This window comes from Onychostoma macrolepis, chromosome 07 (genome assembly GCF_012432095.1).
Source record: "Onychostoma macrolepis isolate SWU-2019 chromosome 07, ASM1243209v1, whole genome shotgun sequence".
Lineage (NCBI taxonomy): Eukaryota > Metazoa > Chordata > Actinopteri > Cypriniformes > Cyprinidae > Onychostoma > Onychostoma macrolepis.
In genome coordinates this window covers 25,415,353-25,436,681 of record NC_081161.1, presented here as the reverse complement: position 1 = coordinate 25,436,681, position 21,329 = coordinate 25,415,353, and the positions used below count along the sequence as shown (strand labels likewise).

Sequence of the window (21,329 nt, the reverse complement as noted above, 5' to 3'; positions counted from 1 at the left end):
CTAGTATATAGTCCCGCCCCCTCACAATGACTGACAGCTTTCCGTGTAGAAATAGGAAATTCAAATGCAAAAGGAATTGCGATTTCATTTGAGTTTTGGCAGGTTACATGCACGACACAGAGAGAGTGAAAAAGCAAATGTGGTAATTAATATTGCTATTTAAATAGGACAGGCTCATAACTCGTAAGACATGGGAAATACAGTTGCAAATGGACTTTGCCTTTTCATTTGAAATGTGGCAGTCACTGTGTGTTCGCGAAAGCGAAAATGCAAACGGTATTCCAAGATTTGCAATTGCATTTGGATTATGTCACAATTTATGCGCCCACATGTTGAAAAAGCAATTGAAAATACAATTTGCAATTGCTTTTGAAAATAGTCTGGAAAATCCTTCCATAAGTTTAAGTGAGTAAGGGCAAAACGCACAAAATATAGTACTTTCAGTACGCTGTAGTTGTCGATATCACATCTTTTGTAGCAGAAATAAACTGCTGCAGAAAAGCTACCGTGCAAAATGTAATGTGTAACTGCAACACTCATTTCAAATGTAGTGGGGTAAAGGGTACAGATACTCATTCAAAAATGATGTGAAGTAGAGAGTAAAAGTTGCTAATACCTTTGATACTCGGTACAACTACAAAGTATTCAAAAAGATACTCAAGTACAGTAATTAGTTACATTTACTCCAATACTTTACACCTCTGGTTAGATAAGGGAGACATACAAAAGGTGCAGGGCAGGGGGGCCTCCAGGACAGGTTTGGGAACCACTCCGCTAGGAACCGGTGCTCATGGAAATCGGACTACACTGCTGGCTGTATTTTCAGTAGTTATGTTGCTAACGTGTGAAACATTGCCAGAGTGGTTTAACAAGCGTTGACAGAGCCGAACGTAAATCATTCTGTTCTGGTATTTTTAACGGAACCGCTTCTTAAGAACCCACAGAATACATACAGCCGTAGAATGCGGTGGCCTTTAACGGGCTGTAGCTATTATATAAAGACAACTTTGGCTTTTATTCAGGTAATTTATGAGGCTGAAATAAGGTCTTTACCTTTTATTTCACCTGAAGATGGCGTCACAGGTCCATTTTCTCTCTGGCCTTCTCAAGGTCAAAGCGATCAAACATTGCCGCTTCATGAATCGCAGACAGCTCCATGCTTTTAAAGGAACGAGATCCAAACCTTAAAAATATTACCAAAGCAGTAAAAAAAAAAAAAAAAAGTAACACCTGACCAAATATTATTGTCTAATTCTACAGTCATACCATAGTTCTTATTAGTAGCCTACATGATGGATGTGGTGCTGTCCCTCTGTATAAGAAAACATCTCACTTTCTTCACTTATGCTTTCATAAGGACAAATGCCTAGACATCTGTCCAAATCTGTTCTTGTAATAAAAATCAGTGAAAAGTCACAAAATGTGTAGAAGTGTAAAACAAATTAATGTGTGAGTAAGAATGTGAGATTCTTTTATTATTATTATTATTTTTACCATATGCACTATTGGCACACAAGAAAGTGAGTGAAGTGTATGACCAAACAGCACAAGCTTGGTGGCACCAAGCAAAATCACAAAAATATAGGCCTAGATATCAGAAATATAAATGTAATAATAACCATAAAATCTATTTATTTTTACCATGTTTATAAAATCTTTTAATGTTGTTTAGCTCAAACAGAAACGCATAGTGCTAGCAATGCCAAGGTCATGGGTTCCCAGCAAATGCATGAACTGATAAATTGCAATGTAAGTTGCACTGGATAAAAGCATCTGCCAAATGCGTAAATAAAACAGCCTCTCTTCATAATGACATTCCTACACTTCATACCTCATTATTTTAAGAATCTCTCTATACTGTGAGTATATATATGAAGATCTGCTACTGTACAGCACACCCAGTGTGTGAAGGTGAGTCCATGCAGCTCTGACGTAAAGGCTGACGTACAGCCACTTTGGTGATGAAGGGGGTGGGCTGCAGTGACAGACTTCTCCTTATTGAGGAGGGGTTGCCAGCCATCTAAGCTCCTCCCCTTTGATTATCTATGTCTGTCTCTCGTTCCTTCTCTCTCTCCCTTTTGCTCTGTCTGCCAGGCTGAGTTGGTTTCAGACAGTGCATCACAAACACACACACACATACACGTGCCACTCTATGTCTCTCGTAGCTCTCCACTCATCTCCTCACTCCTCCTCATCCTCTCTCAGCATGGAGTCACATCACTGAAGAGTGGATTGTTCCTCCTGTTTTCTCCTCTTCTCTCCTCTGCACTTCATTCGGTGTGTTTGGGTGTCTGTTTCAAGGTGGGAATGCTGGTGTCTGCGACAGCGCTGTTGGGGGCTACGCTGGGTACCGTGTCTGGAGTGTTGACGCTGTGTGGTCTCTCCCTGCTTTGCAAGAGCTGTAAGAAGGGGAAACTTGAAAGAGGGGACGAGACTGACCTAGAGAAAGCCAAACCCAGTATCCTGCATACTCTGACACAGGTAAGACCAATACTCATGGACTGGCAACCAGGTTTGATTTTAAATACAGACACAGACAGGAGCTTGTAAAAGAACAAACAGAGATGAGAACACAGGCTGGGATATGCAACGAACGAAATGTTCTGACTCACCTGAGTGGAAGGATGAAAGTGGCACTTACATAACACAGGTTAGCTCACTGAGGCAAAAACAATGATACTGTACTAAAAAGGATTTCTTTGCATGCATCTGAAAACTCTTTACTGGATAACTGCGCCATCATGCCTGCTCATAATATAACATTATGGTGTAAATGTGCTGAAAAATATGTTCTACTCTATGATTACATAGTACATACATTGTAAATCAAATTTAATGGCTGCTGTAGTTGCCTATATGTCACCTTATTTCATGTTTCTGGTATGCCTGTTTAAGAGATTGCTCGTTATCTCAGCTCGATATATATATATATATATATATATATATATATATAAATATCACAAATAATTTTTTTCACGACGTATCTTTATTGTAAATATTGTAATATTTTAATCATAATGAGCAAAAGACGTTTAATGGATACAGAGAAAAACAGCTAGAGAAACCTGATAGGGACATTACAAAAGGAGCCAAAGTGTCTCTTGTTACTGCCCATTTTCATAATCGATCACAATTCTGAATCTTACTATAGAATATAGTTTCTGTCTCTGTGAGGTATAAATATTGATATCAGTCCTGCGAATCAAAAGAGAATGGTCAAAATCAGCCATCTGTGTTCTCAAATCAGACCAGCTCTCTCACAGAACTTAGATTGTTTCAAAGAACATTGAGTTCATCCAGTAACAGGCAAGTTAAGAATGGTGAGGGACAAGTGTGTTATTATTAGAATCTTCTCCAGAGTGCTTTTATAGGAGGTAATTAGTTTAGAAATGATTTGTCTGTCTGTGTTTTTGTGTATGTATGTGCACACACTCATGTACACACATACTCACACGCTGGTGTTGTTTGGCATCTGCTGAGCTTTCCCTGAAACAGTCTAGAGTCACGACTCACGTAGCTGCACACGCACACACACACACACACACACACACACACACGCACGCACGCACACACACACACACACACACACACAATTGTTCTTTTCTCATGACTTCCATCATGTCTTTCTATTGACTTGTATTGTTTATCTTGAGCTAATGATATTTCCCATCCTCTGACTGTAAACCTTACTGAAACATTTACATTTGAACATTTTATGTATTTTTTAATGTTTATTACGCTGATTTTCTCATAGGAACCATTGGCTGGTGCTCAGAATGTACATGATTCAGATTTTACTGTCCTTTTGGGGACACTTTGGTTGTCATGCTGTTGGCAAAAACGGACCCCTCCACACACACATTTCCTTTCATAGTCTTTGTATATTTATATATCTGTATATTTATGCAGTCAAGAATAATTACTTACAGACCATAACGTGTTTGCTGAAGGAAGAGCAATAGGAATATTAAAAAGAGACGCCACACCACACATCAAAATTTATCAACAGCAGAATGTCTTGATTAAAAGTGATCTACAGGGACATTTGTGAAAACAAACTTTTTTCCCAATCCTCAACCCCTCTGTGTGTCAAAAAGTGTGACTGTTAAATTAAACTCATAAAAATTTTAATGAAAATATAATAATTTATTAACATTTTAACAATAATATTGCCCTATAAAATGTGTTTTATTTAGTTTTTTTTTTATATTTTGTTTTTAATGTTTTATAATGTAATACAAATTTATTATCAGAAACTGTAGTAATCCAATGAATGCATAAAACATTAACAGTTTAATTATTTAAAATGCAATTCACATTTATTTGTATAGTGCTTTTAATATACATATCGTTTTAATGCTAAAATACCGCAAGGGTCACGTGTGCTTGAGTATGTGGGGTAGATGAAACCGTGCTATTCATTCACACAGAGACATGCAGCACATGCATACATATTTAAATAGCAGTCTTTTTGTGGTTTGTTATTCACAGACACTTGTCCATATCACAATGTGAATAAGTGTACAACCCTACCATTTGATTTATTCATCCAAATTTTGCCAAATTCTGTGACTTTCCGTGTTACAAAGTAAATTCAATTTTTATGACTGGAATCTGTGAAATAAGCAATCCCACAATCATTCTCTCCATTTATGAAAGAGATGGCACTGATTGTGAGAGCGTAGATTCCCCTCTTAAATCTTTCAGCCTCTTTTGATATGCCCAATTAAAATGTAATTTGAGGCAGAAATGAGCGAAAACTGATTATAGTTAATTTGCTGATTTTGTCTAAAAAACACCACTATGAAGACAGAGCTGTGTCTGTATCTAGAGAATTATGTGATTGTGTGTGCAAGTATATCATTATACAGTATATATTTAGCGTTAAGGTCAATCTCATATTGGATTTTAAAGTAGGCGAGCACTGTCTCACTGCACCAGTATTTATTATTAATAAAGAGGGGGGTGGAGGAAGATGAGAGGTGTAAGAATATCCTCTCTTGCTCCTTTCTCTGTGCACTCTATTTCAGCATGATAACTGCCCACCTGAGGGAAATGGAGTGCTCTGGTATTGATTTTTTCATTCATGCTTTCCTGTTTTTTTCAGACTCTACACATCAAAACCTCAATGAAACATACAGCCATAAGAAAGCCCCTAAGTGAAATGCCCCTGTCTCATGTCAAGATGGTTAAAATGAATGCAGAGTACAGAATATGTCTGTGTAATATAAGGTTTGAATATGAAAGAATGAATGCAATTGATTACGTTTTGGGCATTAGTTCCTCTGGGAATGGGAATGATTCATTCATGCTGAGCCAATATTATTTTTTTTTTTTTTGTTTTTTTGGATTGGGCTTAGTCTAATTTTATTGAATATATTCTTTGCTGGATTGGTACTGGAATGGTATTACCTGGCATAATCAATTTTTTCATATTCCATCATAATTTCAAGAAATTTCTGAGCAGGTTGAGCGGTTCGAGTGAGGTAACCTTTTTTCTTTTTTTACCTAACCATGTTCATTTTCTCTTTCTTCTTTATCTGCATGTTTTAGTTCAGTGTGCAGAAATGCACAGAATCCATCCAGCCTCAAGCATCTTTGAAGTTTCCTAAAATCTACCGCCCCAAACCCTTTGTTACTTCTCAAGAGGTAATAAACTACAAAGAACATGGAGCTGCCAACGACACGTCTGCTGCTGAGCTCGACACCTGTAACCAGGCAACCGAACGTGAGGAGGTCTTCTCCCTCCCGCGGCAAGGTAAGGAAATGACAGCTAAAATCTAATGGAACATAATGGGGGAGGCTGTGTGTGTGTGTGTGTGTGTGTGTGTGTGTGTGTGCGTGTGTCTGTGTGTCTGTGAGACCGGTTTTCCTATGCATTTCATACTTTGTATATGCATTCCAGCTAGAGGGAGAGACCAGCTAATTTCAGCCAGTCTGAATTCAGGAAAATCTGAGTTGATTGTTTATGGGGCTGAAAAATTATAACTGTGAACTATTAGTCATCCCATCCCTTAAGGAATTAGATACAAACTGGAATTTCAGCCATTAAACACCATTAACATGTTAGATACCAGTGACATTTGCTGATGCTGTTAAAATCTGTGCATATGTGCCTCAGAGGCAACCTCTCACATTAAAGCGGTGAAACCTGCTACTATAATCATGACTGTTGGTTGACATACATTGATCTGACTCACAGTTTCTATCACGTCACGTAAAGATTACATACAATACAATAATTCAAGATCAAGGCCTTCCTTTCTGAGCAAGACTTGACGTTTATCCACCCTCTAGCGGATGCAGAGAAAGAAAGATAAGAAGCTACCTTTTTTGAAAAATGTAACAGCATGTGTACTGTTTACTCAATTTTGTGCTGCGTTGGCAGACCAACAGCGTGATGTCACGAATGATTGCTTATAGGAACATTTTAGATGCATTATTGTTGCTTACATTGTCTATTTTTGACGCTGTGTGTCTTCAAGCAGTACTCACGAATGAATGAATCCTGAATGAATTAATGTTATTGATTGATTCGGTTATGTCAATCATTCCATGACTCACTTTAAAAAGATGATCACTTGTCGCCACATACTGGCTTATCGATGTAAACTGCAGAAAGATTCACTGAACAATCCCAATCGCTAATGCATACAAACAGTGAAAAGTCCAGAACTAACTACAGTCTGGAATGCTTTTCTGGACTAAGGAATCCAAAGGATTTTAATGAGAAAGTGTGCCCCTAAAATAGTCTTTATTTACTCAGACTTGAATCTCACTTATATTCATTTTCTTCATTTTAGCTTCCACAGATGAAACACCCTGCACATCTGAGCAAACCGGTGCCATGACGACAAGTAGCTCCATCCTATATCCCAAACTGCACTTCTTCATCAGCCTGCACAAAGAAAATGGAGAGCTACACATCAGCATTGTAGAAGGTAATAAACATTCATCTACTCTGATGTGTCTAGAAAGATAGTGAGGCACCTGTGAATGCAGGTGAATCTTATATTGTGTAGCATCCCTTTGGTGATAATTTACCAACAGGTGTTTCAGAGGATGCATACAATAAGTGTCAGCATCCTGGATTCCTGTGGAAATGCTGTCATGTTGTAAGACTAATTAGCAACACTTCACCCTGACACTGCAATCACAAATTCACAGTTTCATCTTTTCAATTTCAGAAAGGTGATTACAAAAACACAAGAATACACAACGTAACTTTAAAATTCTGAAGAATCATTCACCATTCACTGTGTTACAAGTCAGAAAACATTTCCACAGGAATTAGTGTACCATCAGAATGATTAAAAAAACATGTGTAAAAATACAGTTAAAATAAAAATCTTTGAGTTAAACTTAAAACTAAAGTTTTGTTACCTAAAATTAAGCTGAAGTACTAAAATGGCAAAAACCAAAACTGAAATAAAATAAATTATAGTGTTAAATATAAATATTAAAAAAACTTGTGAAAATGACAAAAGCACATAATAAAATTAATAAAACATAAACTGAGATTAAAACAAAAATAAAACTTATTTTATAAGTTTATATTAATGCATATATAAATAATACTAAAATAATGCTAATTTAAGTTGTTATTTACAGATAATTTGGCTGCTGCTGCCAAATGATTAATTCAGTGAGTTCAGTAAACCTGACAACTGAATCAGATTGTTTCATAAATGAGTCATTCAGACTGGTTTGTGAACTGGAGCAACAGATTTATTAAAATGAAGACGCTCACACAAAAACATGTCTCAAGAAATTTGTGGCAATTAAAAACAACATGTGTTTTAAATTCAGCTCCAAAATCCTTTGGATACTGGATGGAATCATAACTTAAGCTAAAAAATGGAGTCTGAATGTGATACACTTTACTCTGCAAACTATGCCAACTCCGACTGCCCAAAAACTGCAGACTGACTCTGACTTTAAGAAACTTTACTGCAAATCGGGGCAAAATATCAGTGCAATGGCCTTAACAAATACATCAGACGACAGACACAAGCAATTCTCAACCCCTAGCGATGCTCTAGGAGCATTTTTCAGTATGTGCAGACTTTGCAAGTCATCAGAAGGTCACACAACATGAGCAGATATCTGTAAAAAGCTGGCTTTGGTGTTGTACATGTAAACCTTTTATGGCTCAGCCACAGTGGTGTAGTGGTGCCTGGAAAAGTGGGTATACTCTTAATATATGCCCCCAATTTTTTTTTTTAAATGACCCGGCAAAGGATGAACCGACCTGTGTCATAAACAGTGACATGTAAAACTAGTTTTGCATATTTAGTTCACTATTGTAATATTTGCACACTGTCACTTAACTTCTGCTGCTTGAGTAAGGATCATATGAAAATAATATTATCCACAGAAGAGGTGCAGATTTAGCAATAAATAATTAAAATAAATAAACAAATATAAATAGACTGCAGCAACTGACATTTTGTCAGAACCTCTAGTAAATTGCATGCTATTTTGTTTAGTTGTCTGTTCAGAATTGTGGGAGAATTATGATCTCCATTTGAAACAAACAAAACAATCGTGATTCTCAATCATTTCAGAAGTGAGGGGGACAGAAATGTCAAATATGATAACTTTTTGTCTAATTGACAGGTTTTATTACAATTATTATTATTTATTAATTATTCCTCTTGCTTTTAATTGGCTGAGAAATCAAATACACTGCTTGACTATTATATAGTTATATAATATTATATAATTTATAATATTTTTCCTGTATTTTCCTAATGACAATTTTATGATTTGTTTAGCCTATATACTACATTTTTCCCCATGTTTATCACAGAATAAGGCAGAATATATATTTTGTAGCCTAGTAGCCTATCTATTGCCAAGTGTAATAAATGCTATCAATTAGCACTGCATTATTCAGAATCAGATGCTTTTTATTACCTGGAGATGACTTGAAAACACACATAAACCATATAGTTGCAATCATGTGTTTACATTCTTAACGTTTCTTTTATTCAGCTTTGCAACAGTAGAGATATCTTTGGCTACAGCGATAGCTGGATTCTTGCACGTCGTGACTCGTAAGTTAGTAGCTACTTCTACGAGGCCGATTTGGACTTTCTGCGCGAGAGTGCCATCCGCTCGAGTAGCCTATAAATGAAACATACACTGCATGAGAGTGTTTACGTCTCGTTCCTGACCGCATCACTGTCTTTACTGGATGTTTTAGAGAATATTTGCATTTATTCACATACGATTGTATTAGTTACTCATATGCTGGACTGTCATGATTTGGCTAGTGCAGGACGCGCACCAGGATTTAGAAGTGGGTATACAGAATCTCGACTGATAAAGAAGTGGGTATACGCCGTATACCTGCGTATACCCTCCACTACACCACTGCTCAGCCAGGTGTGTTGTGTTTGTGGGATAGAGGTTTTGCTTTCAAGGCTGTAACAGAGGGAGGTTTTGATATTCAAACTCTCTGTGATTAAACCAATGTTTGAGAGAAATAAAAGCCTCTTTCAGGCAGCTTAAAGCCTCTTAATCACAGAATTACCATTTCAATAGCAGCAGCCGTGATTGATACACATCATTATCGGTAATGAGCGTAAATCTGCTTTAAACTCAAAACCTCTATTCTGCTCATCCAAACAGGAAAAGGGGAAAGGATCAGTCATGCCGGCTGAGATAGAAAGGAATGAAAAGTGAGGAGTCATAAAAAAGAGAATAAGTGACGCTTGGTGCCTTCATGTGCAGCTTCATGTGGCCCAATTTGTCATCCTGCTTCTTGTTATAATATGACTCATATTCTCTTTTTTCTGCAGCGGAGAATATATCAGTGGAGGCCGGATGTGAGGGATATATATCAGGGTGTGTGAGCGTCTCTGAAGAGCAGAAGCACGCTCACACAGCCGTCCACAAGTTGGCAGCGCATGTGCAGTGGGGAGAGGAGCTGGTGTTCGCTCTCCCCATGGAGGGCACAGAAGACACAGACAGTCTAGATGGAGAGGTGGCCCTCTCACTTCACTGCTGTGATCGATTCTCCCATAATTCCACTCTGGGCACGATGCGCTTTAAGCTGGCTGATATAAGCATGATGTTGGACGCTGATTGCTGGGTTGACTTGCAGCCACCCAAACAGGTGAGCAACATTGCTTAATATAATAAAAGTCCACGACTGAAGCATTAATTTACACATTCATCACTATTAATTTCAGCTGAGTGATACAGTTAATACCAACTTCAGCTGGTCATTATCACAAAATAAACTTCGTCAGTGTGATATTTGATGATTCTCATTTTGGGGTTTACTGTGTGCTAATATAACATGGATATGAAATACTGATTTGAGCAAAAAAATATTTTATTGTTAAATATAATTTATATTCTCGAAATAAACACTTCATGTGTGTTTAAAATCATACATTGTTGCATTTAAATGTCAAAAATGTCAGGTTTTACTATCCTTGTGGGGACATTTGGTCCCCACAATGTAGCATAAACAAGTACACACACACACACACACACACACACACACACTTTATTTAGACTTTTCTGACACACTTTATTATAACTTTATTATGCTATGCTGACCGTGTTTATGTGTTTCTCAGTATCCAAAAGTGCAAAGTGCACATATTGACAGTTTAGAAATAGCTCAGACATTTCTTTTGGACATCCTCATATGTGCAAGTCATTACTCATAAGAGGTGGTAGGAGAATGGATCTGAGACTTTATTTTAAGATATTGTACTCCCTCTACACCTTATTTGCTTCAAATCAATCTCTTGGGTCCCAAACCATGCATGAAACACACACACACACATGTAGTCCACCCCCACTGCTGTGTGATCTGTTGATGATGTCGACCTCCAGAGCAGGAGATCTTTATCTGCGTCATCACACCTCCCAGAGGAGATCCGCTTCTAACAGACACACACACAGACATGCCAGGAATTACTAACTACCACTGGACTGCAGAGAGGGAGAGAAAAGGGAAGGGAAGGGAAGGAGGGGGAGTAATGCCTGAGCGGGCCTACCCTTACGAAACAAATATATATGTGAATATACTGGAAGATATAATGTGATATATGAAATAATATATTTTGATATATGGGACTCTAATACTTATATTTTTCAATATTCTGCAATATATGCGTGAACCATGTATATAAAATATATATTTAGCAATAAGACAGAAACAATACAGAACTACATAGCTTTATTGAAACACTCATTCCTTTTTATTAACACATGGGTTTACATACAAAATCAAATGTCTCAAAAATACATTCCCAATATGCCTACAAAGGTCCCCAATTCTATACAGATTCAGGCAAATTAATGTCCACATTTAATCATTCAGCAGACACTTTTATCCAAAGTGACTTAAATGAGGACAATAGCAATCAAACCAACAAAAGAGCAATAATGTAAGTGCTGTGACAAGTCTCGGTTAGTCTAAGACAGTACACGTAGCAAGTTTATATATATATATATATATATATATATATATATATGTGTGTGTGTGTGTGTGTGTGTGTGTGTGTGTGTTTATATATATATATATATATATAGTACAAATGTATTTTCACATACATTTAGTAGATATTAACAGTATTATATTTACTATATATTAATATATACACACACACGGGATATATATCATACATTACGGCATATATACATACATATATGGATGTATATTACAAAATATATTTGTCATATTTGGTTATATATATATATATATATATATGTAATATAAATGTATATAAATGTTAAAATATAGTAGGGGTGTGCGATATAGCCTCAAAATTATATCACGATATTTTAAGAATATTTGCGATATTGATATTTATGACGATATACAAAATAAATATGGAACAACGTTTTGTTGGTGATCGCAGCTGGCAGGCAGCAGCATTTATTAGTGCAAACACAACGAAGGGCATTTGCCATCCTTTTCCAATGAGCACGTATCACATTGTCACATGCCTAGTAAAAATTCATAAAAGTGTTACTGAGCAGCTGATGAGTAATGCTGATGAGGGCGCAATGAAGAGTTTTAAGGGGGTATGCAAGACAGAAATTTGGGCCCCCTTCTTCCAGATGATTTTTTTTATTTTAACGCTTAACAAGAAATTGAAAGAAACAGAATAATTATAAGAAATTTAAATAATTGATCTGTTAATATTTATATTATTTCAAGTAGGGATGCACCGAGTGTTCGGCAACTGAATAAGCGAAAAGACCGAATAAATTGTACCGAACAATGATCAAACAGAGGCGTGCACTAATGCAGCAAACACGTCTGCAGTGTGAAAGTATTTAAAACTGTCAGAGAAAGACGCAAAAATCATTCCAAGCACGAAGCACCGACAGTTAGATGCTAGCGCTGCATCTCATGTCTCCGATGAGAAGAGGAAGAGGTGGTTGATGCCGGTTACTATGATGATTGAAATCGCGAAATAGCCTCAACTGATTAGTAAATAAACTGCAGAATGTTATGTTATCTAATACACGCAGGGATTGCATGTATTCAAACAGCGCTGCACGAGCTTGCGGCGCAACCTGATCTCACAGAATTCCGTGTAATGTTCACGGACTTAATTAACCCTGAATCTGTGGAGGCATCACCGAATCGCCGAAAATTCCGTGATGGGCTCACAGAAGGCATCAGCCGTGGTCCATGCATGGATTCACTGGTTCAACACCAGCGCTGCATCGGACCACGTAAAAAGAGTGACTCCGATGCAGTTATACTTTCACTGGAGTACCTGACCCCACCCCTACCCTAAACCTACCCAGTTCTGAACAATAATGATGACGATAAATTTCCCAGTATCGCGTCGGCATGTTGATGCTAAGGGTTTCCGTGCGTGGAGCACGGCTGATGCCTGTCACTGACTTACATTGGTATCACTTCTGTGAGCCCATCACGGAATTTTTTCTGTGAGTCCATCACGGAATTTTCGGCGATTCCGTGATGCCACCACAGATTCGGGGTTAATTAAGTCCGTGAACATTACACGGAATTCTGTGAGATCAGGTTGTGCGGCGCCAGGGTTCAAAGTCCAAAGCGCGAGGAACATCTGCGTTAAAACACTGTAGCCTACTCGTCTTTTGCTCAGTAACATTTTTTTTAAAGACACATGACAATGTGATAAGTGCTACAAACATCTTCCCAAATTCGTAATGAGAATCATTTAAATATCTGCATGCTGTTGTCAACAAAAAAAAAGCACTAAGATCTTCCTGCGGGTTTCTGCCAAAATAAAGTCTAAGAAAAAGCAACAACTCCATCAACATTCATAAATGTTAGTATTGTAATTTTACTGTTGTTCTGTAAAGTAAAATAAAAATAATAATAATTACCCTACAACAGCTCTATACATTTATTATAACATTCACAATAGTGTTCAAATTGGGATCTGTAGTATGTTTTAAAAGAATTCTCTTCTGCTCAGCAAGGCTGCATTTATTTGTACAGTAAAAAAATACATGCCTGATTCAAGAAGGGGGTCTCAAAAATGGCCCAAAAATATTATTTTAGTAACTTATTAATTTTTAGTTAAATTTTGCTTTGTTGGTATAATGTCTGATAGAATGTTGAAGATTTTTGTTTTGTAATTGATTTTTTTTTTTTTTTTTTTTGAAAAGCAGGACAAAACAGTAAAAAGCACATTTTGGCTATTTAATTTATGCAGTGGTGACAAAAAAAACAGGCCTGGGTAAAAAAAAAAGGGGAAAAACCGTGTTCGGTATTCGGCCTTCGGCCTTCGGCCCAGTGTTTCATTTTGTTCGGCTTCGGACAAGAATTTTAATTTCGGTGCATCCCTAATTTCAAGTAACATTGAAATATTTTAATTTGCTGGCTTTCGTGGCACATTAGCTTATAAATGAAAGAGTAAACGTGTAAAATTAGGGTAAACTATTAAAATTCAGTGGCCTCCATGTTTACTTCCGTATGACAGCGCGCTTCATGCCGTCTTGTTGTTCTTTTGCGCATGGGGGTCAGTTCAAGAATGTCATTCATTCACAGAGAAATTTGGTCACATTTAATACAAAATATTAAGGACAGCCATACAAAATTTTTTTTTTTAGCAAATTGGCAAGGTATCTGTTCTTTAAAGTGCTAGAAGATGCGCTCAAATAAAAATTTAAAAATTTAAAAAATAAACAAAGTCGTCATTTGTGGCCCCCTAGCGGCCTGGGCCCGTATGCCTGGCATACTCTGCATCCCCCCTAACGGCGCCCCAGTTTCAGCGCAGATTTCCCTCTTGGTTTTTGAACCCTGGCGAACTAGACAGCGTCGCGAGCTCCTGCAGCGCTGTTTGAATGCAAGAAAACATAACGTTCTGCAGTGGATTTAATTGTTTAAGGCTATTTTGAGATTTTAATAATGATACAGAAACCAGCAACAACCACTCCTTCCTCTTCTCATGACATGAGATGAAGTGCTAAACGGTCTCTCGCTGTCGGTGTTTGTAATGATTTTTGCGTCTTTCTCAGACAGTTTTAAATACTTTCACTCTGCAGATGTGTTTGCTGCAGAGCGCCTCTATTTGATCGCGTCCCGTTATTGTTTGGTACAATTTATTCGGTCTTTAATATGTAAATACGTCATCAAGTCGCTACATCACTGATATCGCGAAATGACACTTTTTTTTTTTTTTAATCATGTAAAAATATATACCGGTATTATTTTGGACGGTATGATATGGCACACCCCTAATATATAGTAGCTACATGTGAAAATACATACACACACACAGACACACAGACACACACACACACACACACACACACACACACACACATACACATATATATTCACATACATGAAACAATAAATTTGCTCATATTTGGATACATATATTTTGCATACATGTTCACATATATATGTGACATTACTGCATATGTTGAATTATATGTGTAGCCAATATTTATATATTTACAAATATATAATTCCATATATTAATATAAATATTTACCTTGAATTTTGTTCATATATTGTTAATACATATTCCCATATAAATGTGACTATATGAGCACCATGTTGACATACAGCAATTCCTTATGTATTATTCAGTATATCGTAATATATTACCTCAATGTATTATTCTATATAATTACCAATATACTGAAAATTCTTTAATATATTGGCCGTTCATATATAATAAAATATATTTTCTTTCCGTAAGGGTAGAGGTATTTGGTGTGTGTGTGTGTGTGTGTTTTGCATGTCCTGTATGTAATGGTTCAGGCCTGTGATGAAAAGGATGACGCAGGTTGAACTGGGTTGTATAAGCACCATTAAAAATGTAGTATTTGTTCATTTGTTCACATACTCTTTATCTTTTGAGTGCCCTTATTTACCATATGATTCATGTTTGATTATTCAGGACGGCGCTTTGGCTTATGAAGATCTTGGACTCTTTTATTTTCTAACTTCTAATTCCATTCTTGCAGCTAAATATCACTGATGAATGAGGGAATGAGACAGAAACGTATGTACTGTAGTATATGGGCAGATATATCTGCATGCTTTGAATGTGATTTCAGTTCATATCTAGATGTTATCAGTTTGAATATTACTGTGCTAATTTGACTCAATGACAAGAATGTTAATCAAAATAATGATTGCATTACACTAAAGCTTTCAGTATTGTTAATTTGAAAAATATTTATCAATAATGTTTGACACCGTGTTCATCGTCACTGCACTGGAATATCAAACACAACAGTTTGACAAATCCAGCCTAGTTAGAGCTAATTCAAAAGCACCAGATTATATTTCAGTAAATTTGTGAAAGAAAATGTCACGTTCTGCTTATCCAGCTGATTATAGGGCAGACTGAAGGCAGGGGCAGATTAGTGTAAGGTCATGACGCTAATGAAATTCCATCATTCAGAGTGTTTAGCGTAAGGATTGTGCTGACAAAATGACAATTTCAAATCAGCAACTTTTACCCTGAAGGAGGAGCTGGCCACATTCAGTCTGCCTCACAAATTACCAGAACATTTGCATGAAATGATTCTTTATGCAGTCAAAAGCCAAGTTCATTAACCCTGCAGAAAGATCTTTATGAATATGCAAATTCTAAAAGCCATATTTATGTGAACACAGAGTTAAAAATTAAAATATCTTTTTTTTTTCAGGTCAGTGCTTTTATTAAAAAAAACTTTAACCAAACGTTTCTCTGTATTTTTCCGCAGGAAGTGGCATCATCAGCTGGAGAGCTACTATTGTCACTCAGTTATCTGCCAGCAGCCAATAGACTTGGGGTGGTGGTAATGAAGGCTAGAGGACTTCAGTCAGACAAACTGAAAGACAACATAGGTATTTGCCACCAACATATGACCATATCAACACTTAAATTAATGTGAACATTAAAAATAATCCAAAGTCAACTATTACATTATCATCTGTATTGCATTCTAAAATGGAAGCGAACTATAGAGATTCAGCAGCTCAATGCAATGCATTTAGCAATTAAATTAAGTTAAATACATTACCAGTCAAAAGTTTGGAATACATTTTTTTTTTTTTGAAAGAAGTCTCTTATGCTCACCCAGGCTGCATTTATTTGATACAATAAATGCAATAAAAACTTTAACATTGTGAAATATTATTACAATTGAAAAGGATGGTTTTCTATTTGAATATATTTTAAAATGTAACTTATTCCACTGAAGACTGGTAGATCACAGGAATAAATTATATATTCAAATAGAAAGCAGTTCTTTTAAAACTGAAATAATATTTCACAATATTACAGTAAATACAGCCTGGGTAAGCATAAGGGATAACTTTCAAAAACATTCAAATGTCTTTAATGTTTTTATCCATCCACCCACTTTCCAAACCACTGGTCCTAAATACAATACATACAATATTAATGTCAATAGGTGTAATAAAGAGAACACTGTATCCTGTATGTTTTCTGATAGATTTATCGGTGAAGCTGACCTTGAAACACCAAAATGCCAAGCTGAAAAAGAAGCAGACACGGCGAGTGAAGCACAAGATGAATCCGGTATGGAACGAAATGATGATGTTGGAGCTGCCCAGTGAGCTATTGGCTAAATCCAGCGTGGAGTTAGAGGTACTGAACCTGGCCAGTCCCGGGACCCTGCTCCCTCTGGGCCGCTGCATGCTGGGGCTCCACAGCTCAGGCACCGGCCTGCAGCACTGGAAACAGATGCTAGATAATCCACGCAAGCAAATTGCAATGTGGCATCCACTTTACACCTAAGAATACAGGTTAATATTCTACAAAACACCACCTACACGCAATGATTGGTTAAACGTGGTTGGAGTTTTACGATAGTACTCTATACCTGTGTAAAAATATGTAGTACTCCAATATAATAATATTTACCTAGATATAATGAGTGAACCCAGTTGTTTTCGTTACGTATTATGAAACTATTTTCTCTGAAGGTAAAAGCTGCGGGAGACAGGTCACATACAGTACTAATATTGTTACACAGTAGTTTAGAGTATTTTAATGTAAGCAGTACTGAATTTACCTTTGGTGTTGTTGTTAATGTGTCTTCAAATTACTCAATGCTATTTTACACTGGTCCAACTTGAAGCCATCCTCATCTTCTAACACTTGTCAGATATAAAATATGACTGAACAGCCCACTCAGTCAATATCATAGTGACTGATGGGAGAGAGAGGCAAACGGCTCATATCTGATACACCATATTGTGTAAAGCCTGGCTGGATCAGATCAGAAGAAAGGTTAAACTACTGTATCTAACTAGGTTTGGCAGAACAGATGTCCCTCATAACTCATCATAAATGAACAATCACAACAAATATTACGGTAAAACGATCTTTGTCAGATGAAGCCCTTGTATGATCCACAGGCAGAGCTTTTCTGTCAGTCTATTGTGGTTGGGAACACTTAATTAGAAAAACATTCAAATATAAATAATTATTTTTTTAAGTTCAATAGCTAGCAGTTTTGGTTTTCCTGCTATGAAGGCTTATGGATCCACTTAGTCACACTGTCACAGCTGGAAAGATGGAGGCCTGCTCACTAACTGTAGATTGTGGCTAGTACCTTTACAGCAGTAACACACTAAATAAATGTACAGGGTCTCAATAGGGCAGCTTTTCTTCTCAAGATGCATGTAGACAGAAAAAAAATGTAAATCTACCACTGTCTTCTAATTTAAAAAATGTAAATATATATAAACAGCAGGATATGTATACTATATATGTGTATTAGCAGGATGATGCCTGGCTCCAGGAAAGTTACTATGGGCAGTTACTTTATCATCATTATACACTTGAGAGCAATGGAGGATGACACTCTCTACCATTATTGTACTTTAGGATATTTTGGATGAAAAAATTAAACTCTGAATGAAAATGAATGAAAATTACTCAGTTTGGAGACCTTTGAAAGCCTGTTTAAAAACAACAATAATAATAAAGGTAACTGCAAATTTGATCTCACAGTTCAGACTTTGTATCTTGCAATTCTGATTTTTTTTTCTCTCATAACTTTGAGAAATCGAAATCTGAATTGTGAGTAAAAACTACAGACACAGAACTGTGAGATATAAACATTAACTTTGAATTCTGAAATTTTTACAAAATTTTATTTTTCCAAATTTACATCAGTTTATATCTTGCAATTCTGAGTTTTTATTAGATCTCTCTGATAAAAGAAACTTGCAATTCTGAGAACTGCAATTATAAGTTAACATTTTGCACTGCTGATCTTTTTTCTTGCAGTTCTGTTATAAACTCAAAATTGTGAGAAAAGAAGTCAGAATTGTGAGATAAAGTTTATTACCTTTTTTTATTTGTTTATTCTGTGGGAACAATTATATATATATATATATATATATATATATATATATATATATATATAATTTGTCATTAAAGATGTTGGTTCCATGTAAAATTACGGACTTTTTTAACCTAAAAGTATGGACTTCAACCTAAGTTATTATATGCTTCCTTCTTTCCAATTCCAAGTCAAATTGTAGCCAAACAAAACCAGCAATGATTTATTCCAAAAATGCATTAGTGTTTCACCAGGAGTTCACATTCTACACGTGACATGCCAAATGCCACTAAAATCAAATATTGTGCATCTATCTGGGAAGGAATGCATATTTTGTGCTATAACCAACAGTAGTCATTCAGTCAAATGTCAAATCTAATCAATCAGCTAGGCAAATAAGTCACACAAGATATTCACTCAAGTATTCGTTGTGTGTATTTTAGTGTTAATCTGTTATGTGTGAAATTATTCATCAGAATTTATTTTAATTATTTTTACTTTTTAATATCATCAAATTAAAATCAATGTTTTAATTACTAATAATCCAGTTAATTATTAGATCATAAAAAGATATGTTTATGTCACTATTTTGATACATTTAGCTTTAAATATATTTGTATAGGGTAGCAGTTAAAAGCAGTGAAATCCCTGTCTTGTGGGTAAATACATTAGATAACAATCTCAGTTTGCCCTTCAGTCATGTTTGAATATTTACGGTGCAATGGTTTCGAATGAACATCATTTCTGTGCCTGATACTTTTCCAGAGAGGGATGACCAGTGGAATGTTAATCACTGCAATCTGATCCATCTATAGCCTATGACTTACAGCATAACACTCTTGATTTCATACTGAAAGAAATGTATTTTTAACCCACAGATATACTTGAAACAAATAGCCGTGTGTTGATGTGAAATAAATATTCCTTTCTCAAATGTGTTATTTCTCACTTGTGTTTGTTTGATGTCAGAGATTTTACCACTCTATTTATAGAATTGGTCAGACTTGATTGATGACACGCAGATGAGCAATATCAGGAAGTGACAGATATCCAGACCAACAGCACCTCCCACAATCAGCAGCAAATGAACACACACTGAGACATATATCAGAGAAAGAAAGAGAGCAAGAATGGAAAACAAAATGGATTACAGCATATTAAAGTCATCTTTCTTTTACCTTGTAATTCTCCCTCTCATCTTCAAAATAAATAGTGTCTTGTTGCATAACAGGTGACATATGTTCTGAACATGAGTTCTGTGTGGTTTTTGGTGCAGGGCATGACAGGGCACAGTATGCCTTATTATAGTTTGTATAATCAGAATGGACGAGTCCACTGTCTGTCTGCTCGGTAGCCTTGAAAATGGCACAGGATACCAGCGGTAACTGCAATGCATCACTGATGAGTTTCTTACATAATCCCGCTGATAAAAAAATAAAAAATAAAAACTCCCACCTGCTACATATTGCCCTGCCAGAGCTAAAAATTATTTTGCTGGCTCGCTCTTCCTGGAGGAGCTGTGTTTGTTTGTTGTGTGTGTGTGTGTGTGTGTGTGTGTGTTTGTGTGAATGAATTAGAGAATACACTACACATCACATGACAAATGTCTTTTGTCTGTTTCTGTCCTTATTTCAGGAGAACTGAGTGAAAAATTATAGCTGATCACTGATAATAGGCTTATTGATCAGGGTTAAATGGAAAGAATGACCTGTGGAAAGAATTTTCATCTCTCTGCCTAGTTATACACACATAGGCCTATTTAAATGTACCGAGAGAGAGAGCTCGTTAAAGCTCTCATTATGGTTTCCTGTGTGAAAACCACAAAATTACACCTCATTACTTTCTCTGCCCAGCATGGACAGCATTAAAAACACTGAACACAACACTGCTTTGAAGAAACCCGTCTGAAATTCCCCGTCACACTGGGAGGAGTCCTTCCCAAAGAAACAACACATGAAATATAGATAGATGCAAAAGCTGCCCTAGAAAATGTTTCTTTTTGATGCTGAGCTGAGTGAAATTTTGCTCTCAGACAAAAAAAGGACAGAAAAAGCTCCCGAATGGAGCAACCTGTGCTGCTTTGTATAATCTCTTCTGTCTTTGTCTCCTCTGCGTGGTCTGTTTAATTTTGCTGAATTACTGTGGTATCTGCAGGTATACAAACAGAAACAGAGGAAGAGGTGCAGATCATCTTGAACACACACAAACACTCTTAACTCACTACCATGTGCAGTGAGATTTAATGAAAATCTGGGATTCAAAATCTAATTTGAACCTTGAATTAATAAGAAATGTTTTAGGATGTAACAAAATTGTAATGAAATCTTATGTTGTAAAATTAACAAAATATTTAGGATTTTACAACAGTTAGTTCTTGTCTTCAAAACTGTTTGGTTGAGCGCTGACATACCAGTACTGGGAGTTCTCACTGTTTATATCACTCCACTTGTCTGTATCTGTGTGTTCCTGACAGACTGTCCGTCTGTCCATTAGTGGTTGGGATTTTTTTCAGAGATTCAGTAACATTACGTTAC

The 21,329-nt window shown here is 36.3% G+C and overlaps 1 protein-coding gene across 2 annotated transcripts; it reads left to right on the top strand.

The window, feature by feature from the left end:
* Positions 1-1,837: 1,837 nt before the first annotated feature.
* syt13 (synaptotagmin XIII) lies at positions 1,838-20,025 on the top strand. 2 transcript variants are annotated; one of them, XM_058780468.1, is made up of 7 exons: positions 1,838-2,481; positions 5,554-5,758; positions 6,804-6,941; positions 9,807-10,123; positions 16,201-16,324; positions 16,936-17,248; positions 19,788-20,025. In XM_058780468.1, the coding sequence occupies exons 1-6, from the start codon at positions 2,308-2,310 to the stop codon at positions 17,238-17,240; spliced, it is 1,263 nt and encodes a 420-aa protein (XP_058636451.1). In that variant the 5' UTR covers positions 1,838-2,307; the 3' UTR covers positions 17,241-17,248; positions 19,788-20,025. The 2 variants fall into 2 exon arrangements, with proteins under 2 accessions (XP_058636451.1, XP_058636450.1); XM_058780467.1 differs by lacking the exon at positions 19,788-20,025 and having other exon boundaries at positions 1,839-2,481; positions 16,936-19,772.
* Positions 20,026-21,329: the final 1,304 nt, after the last annotated feature.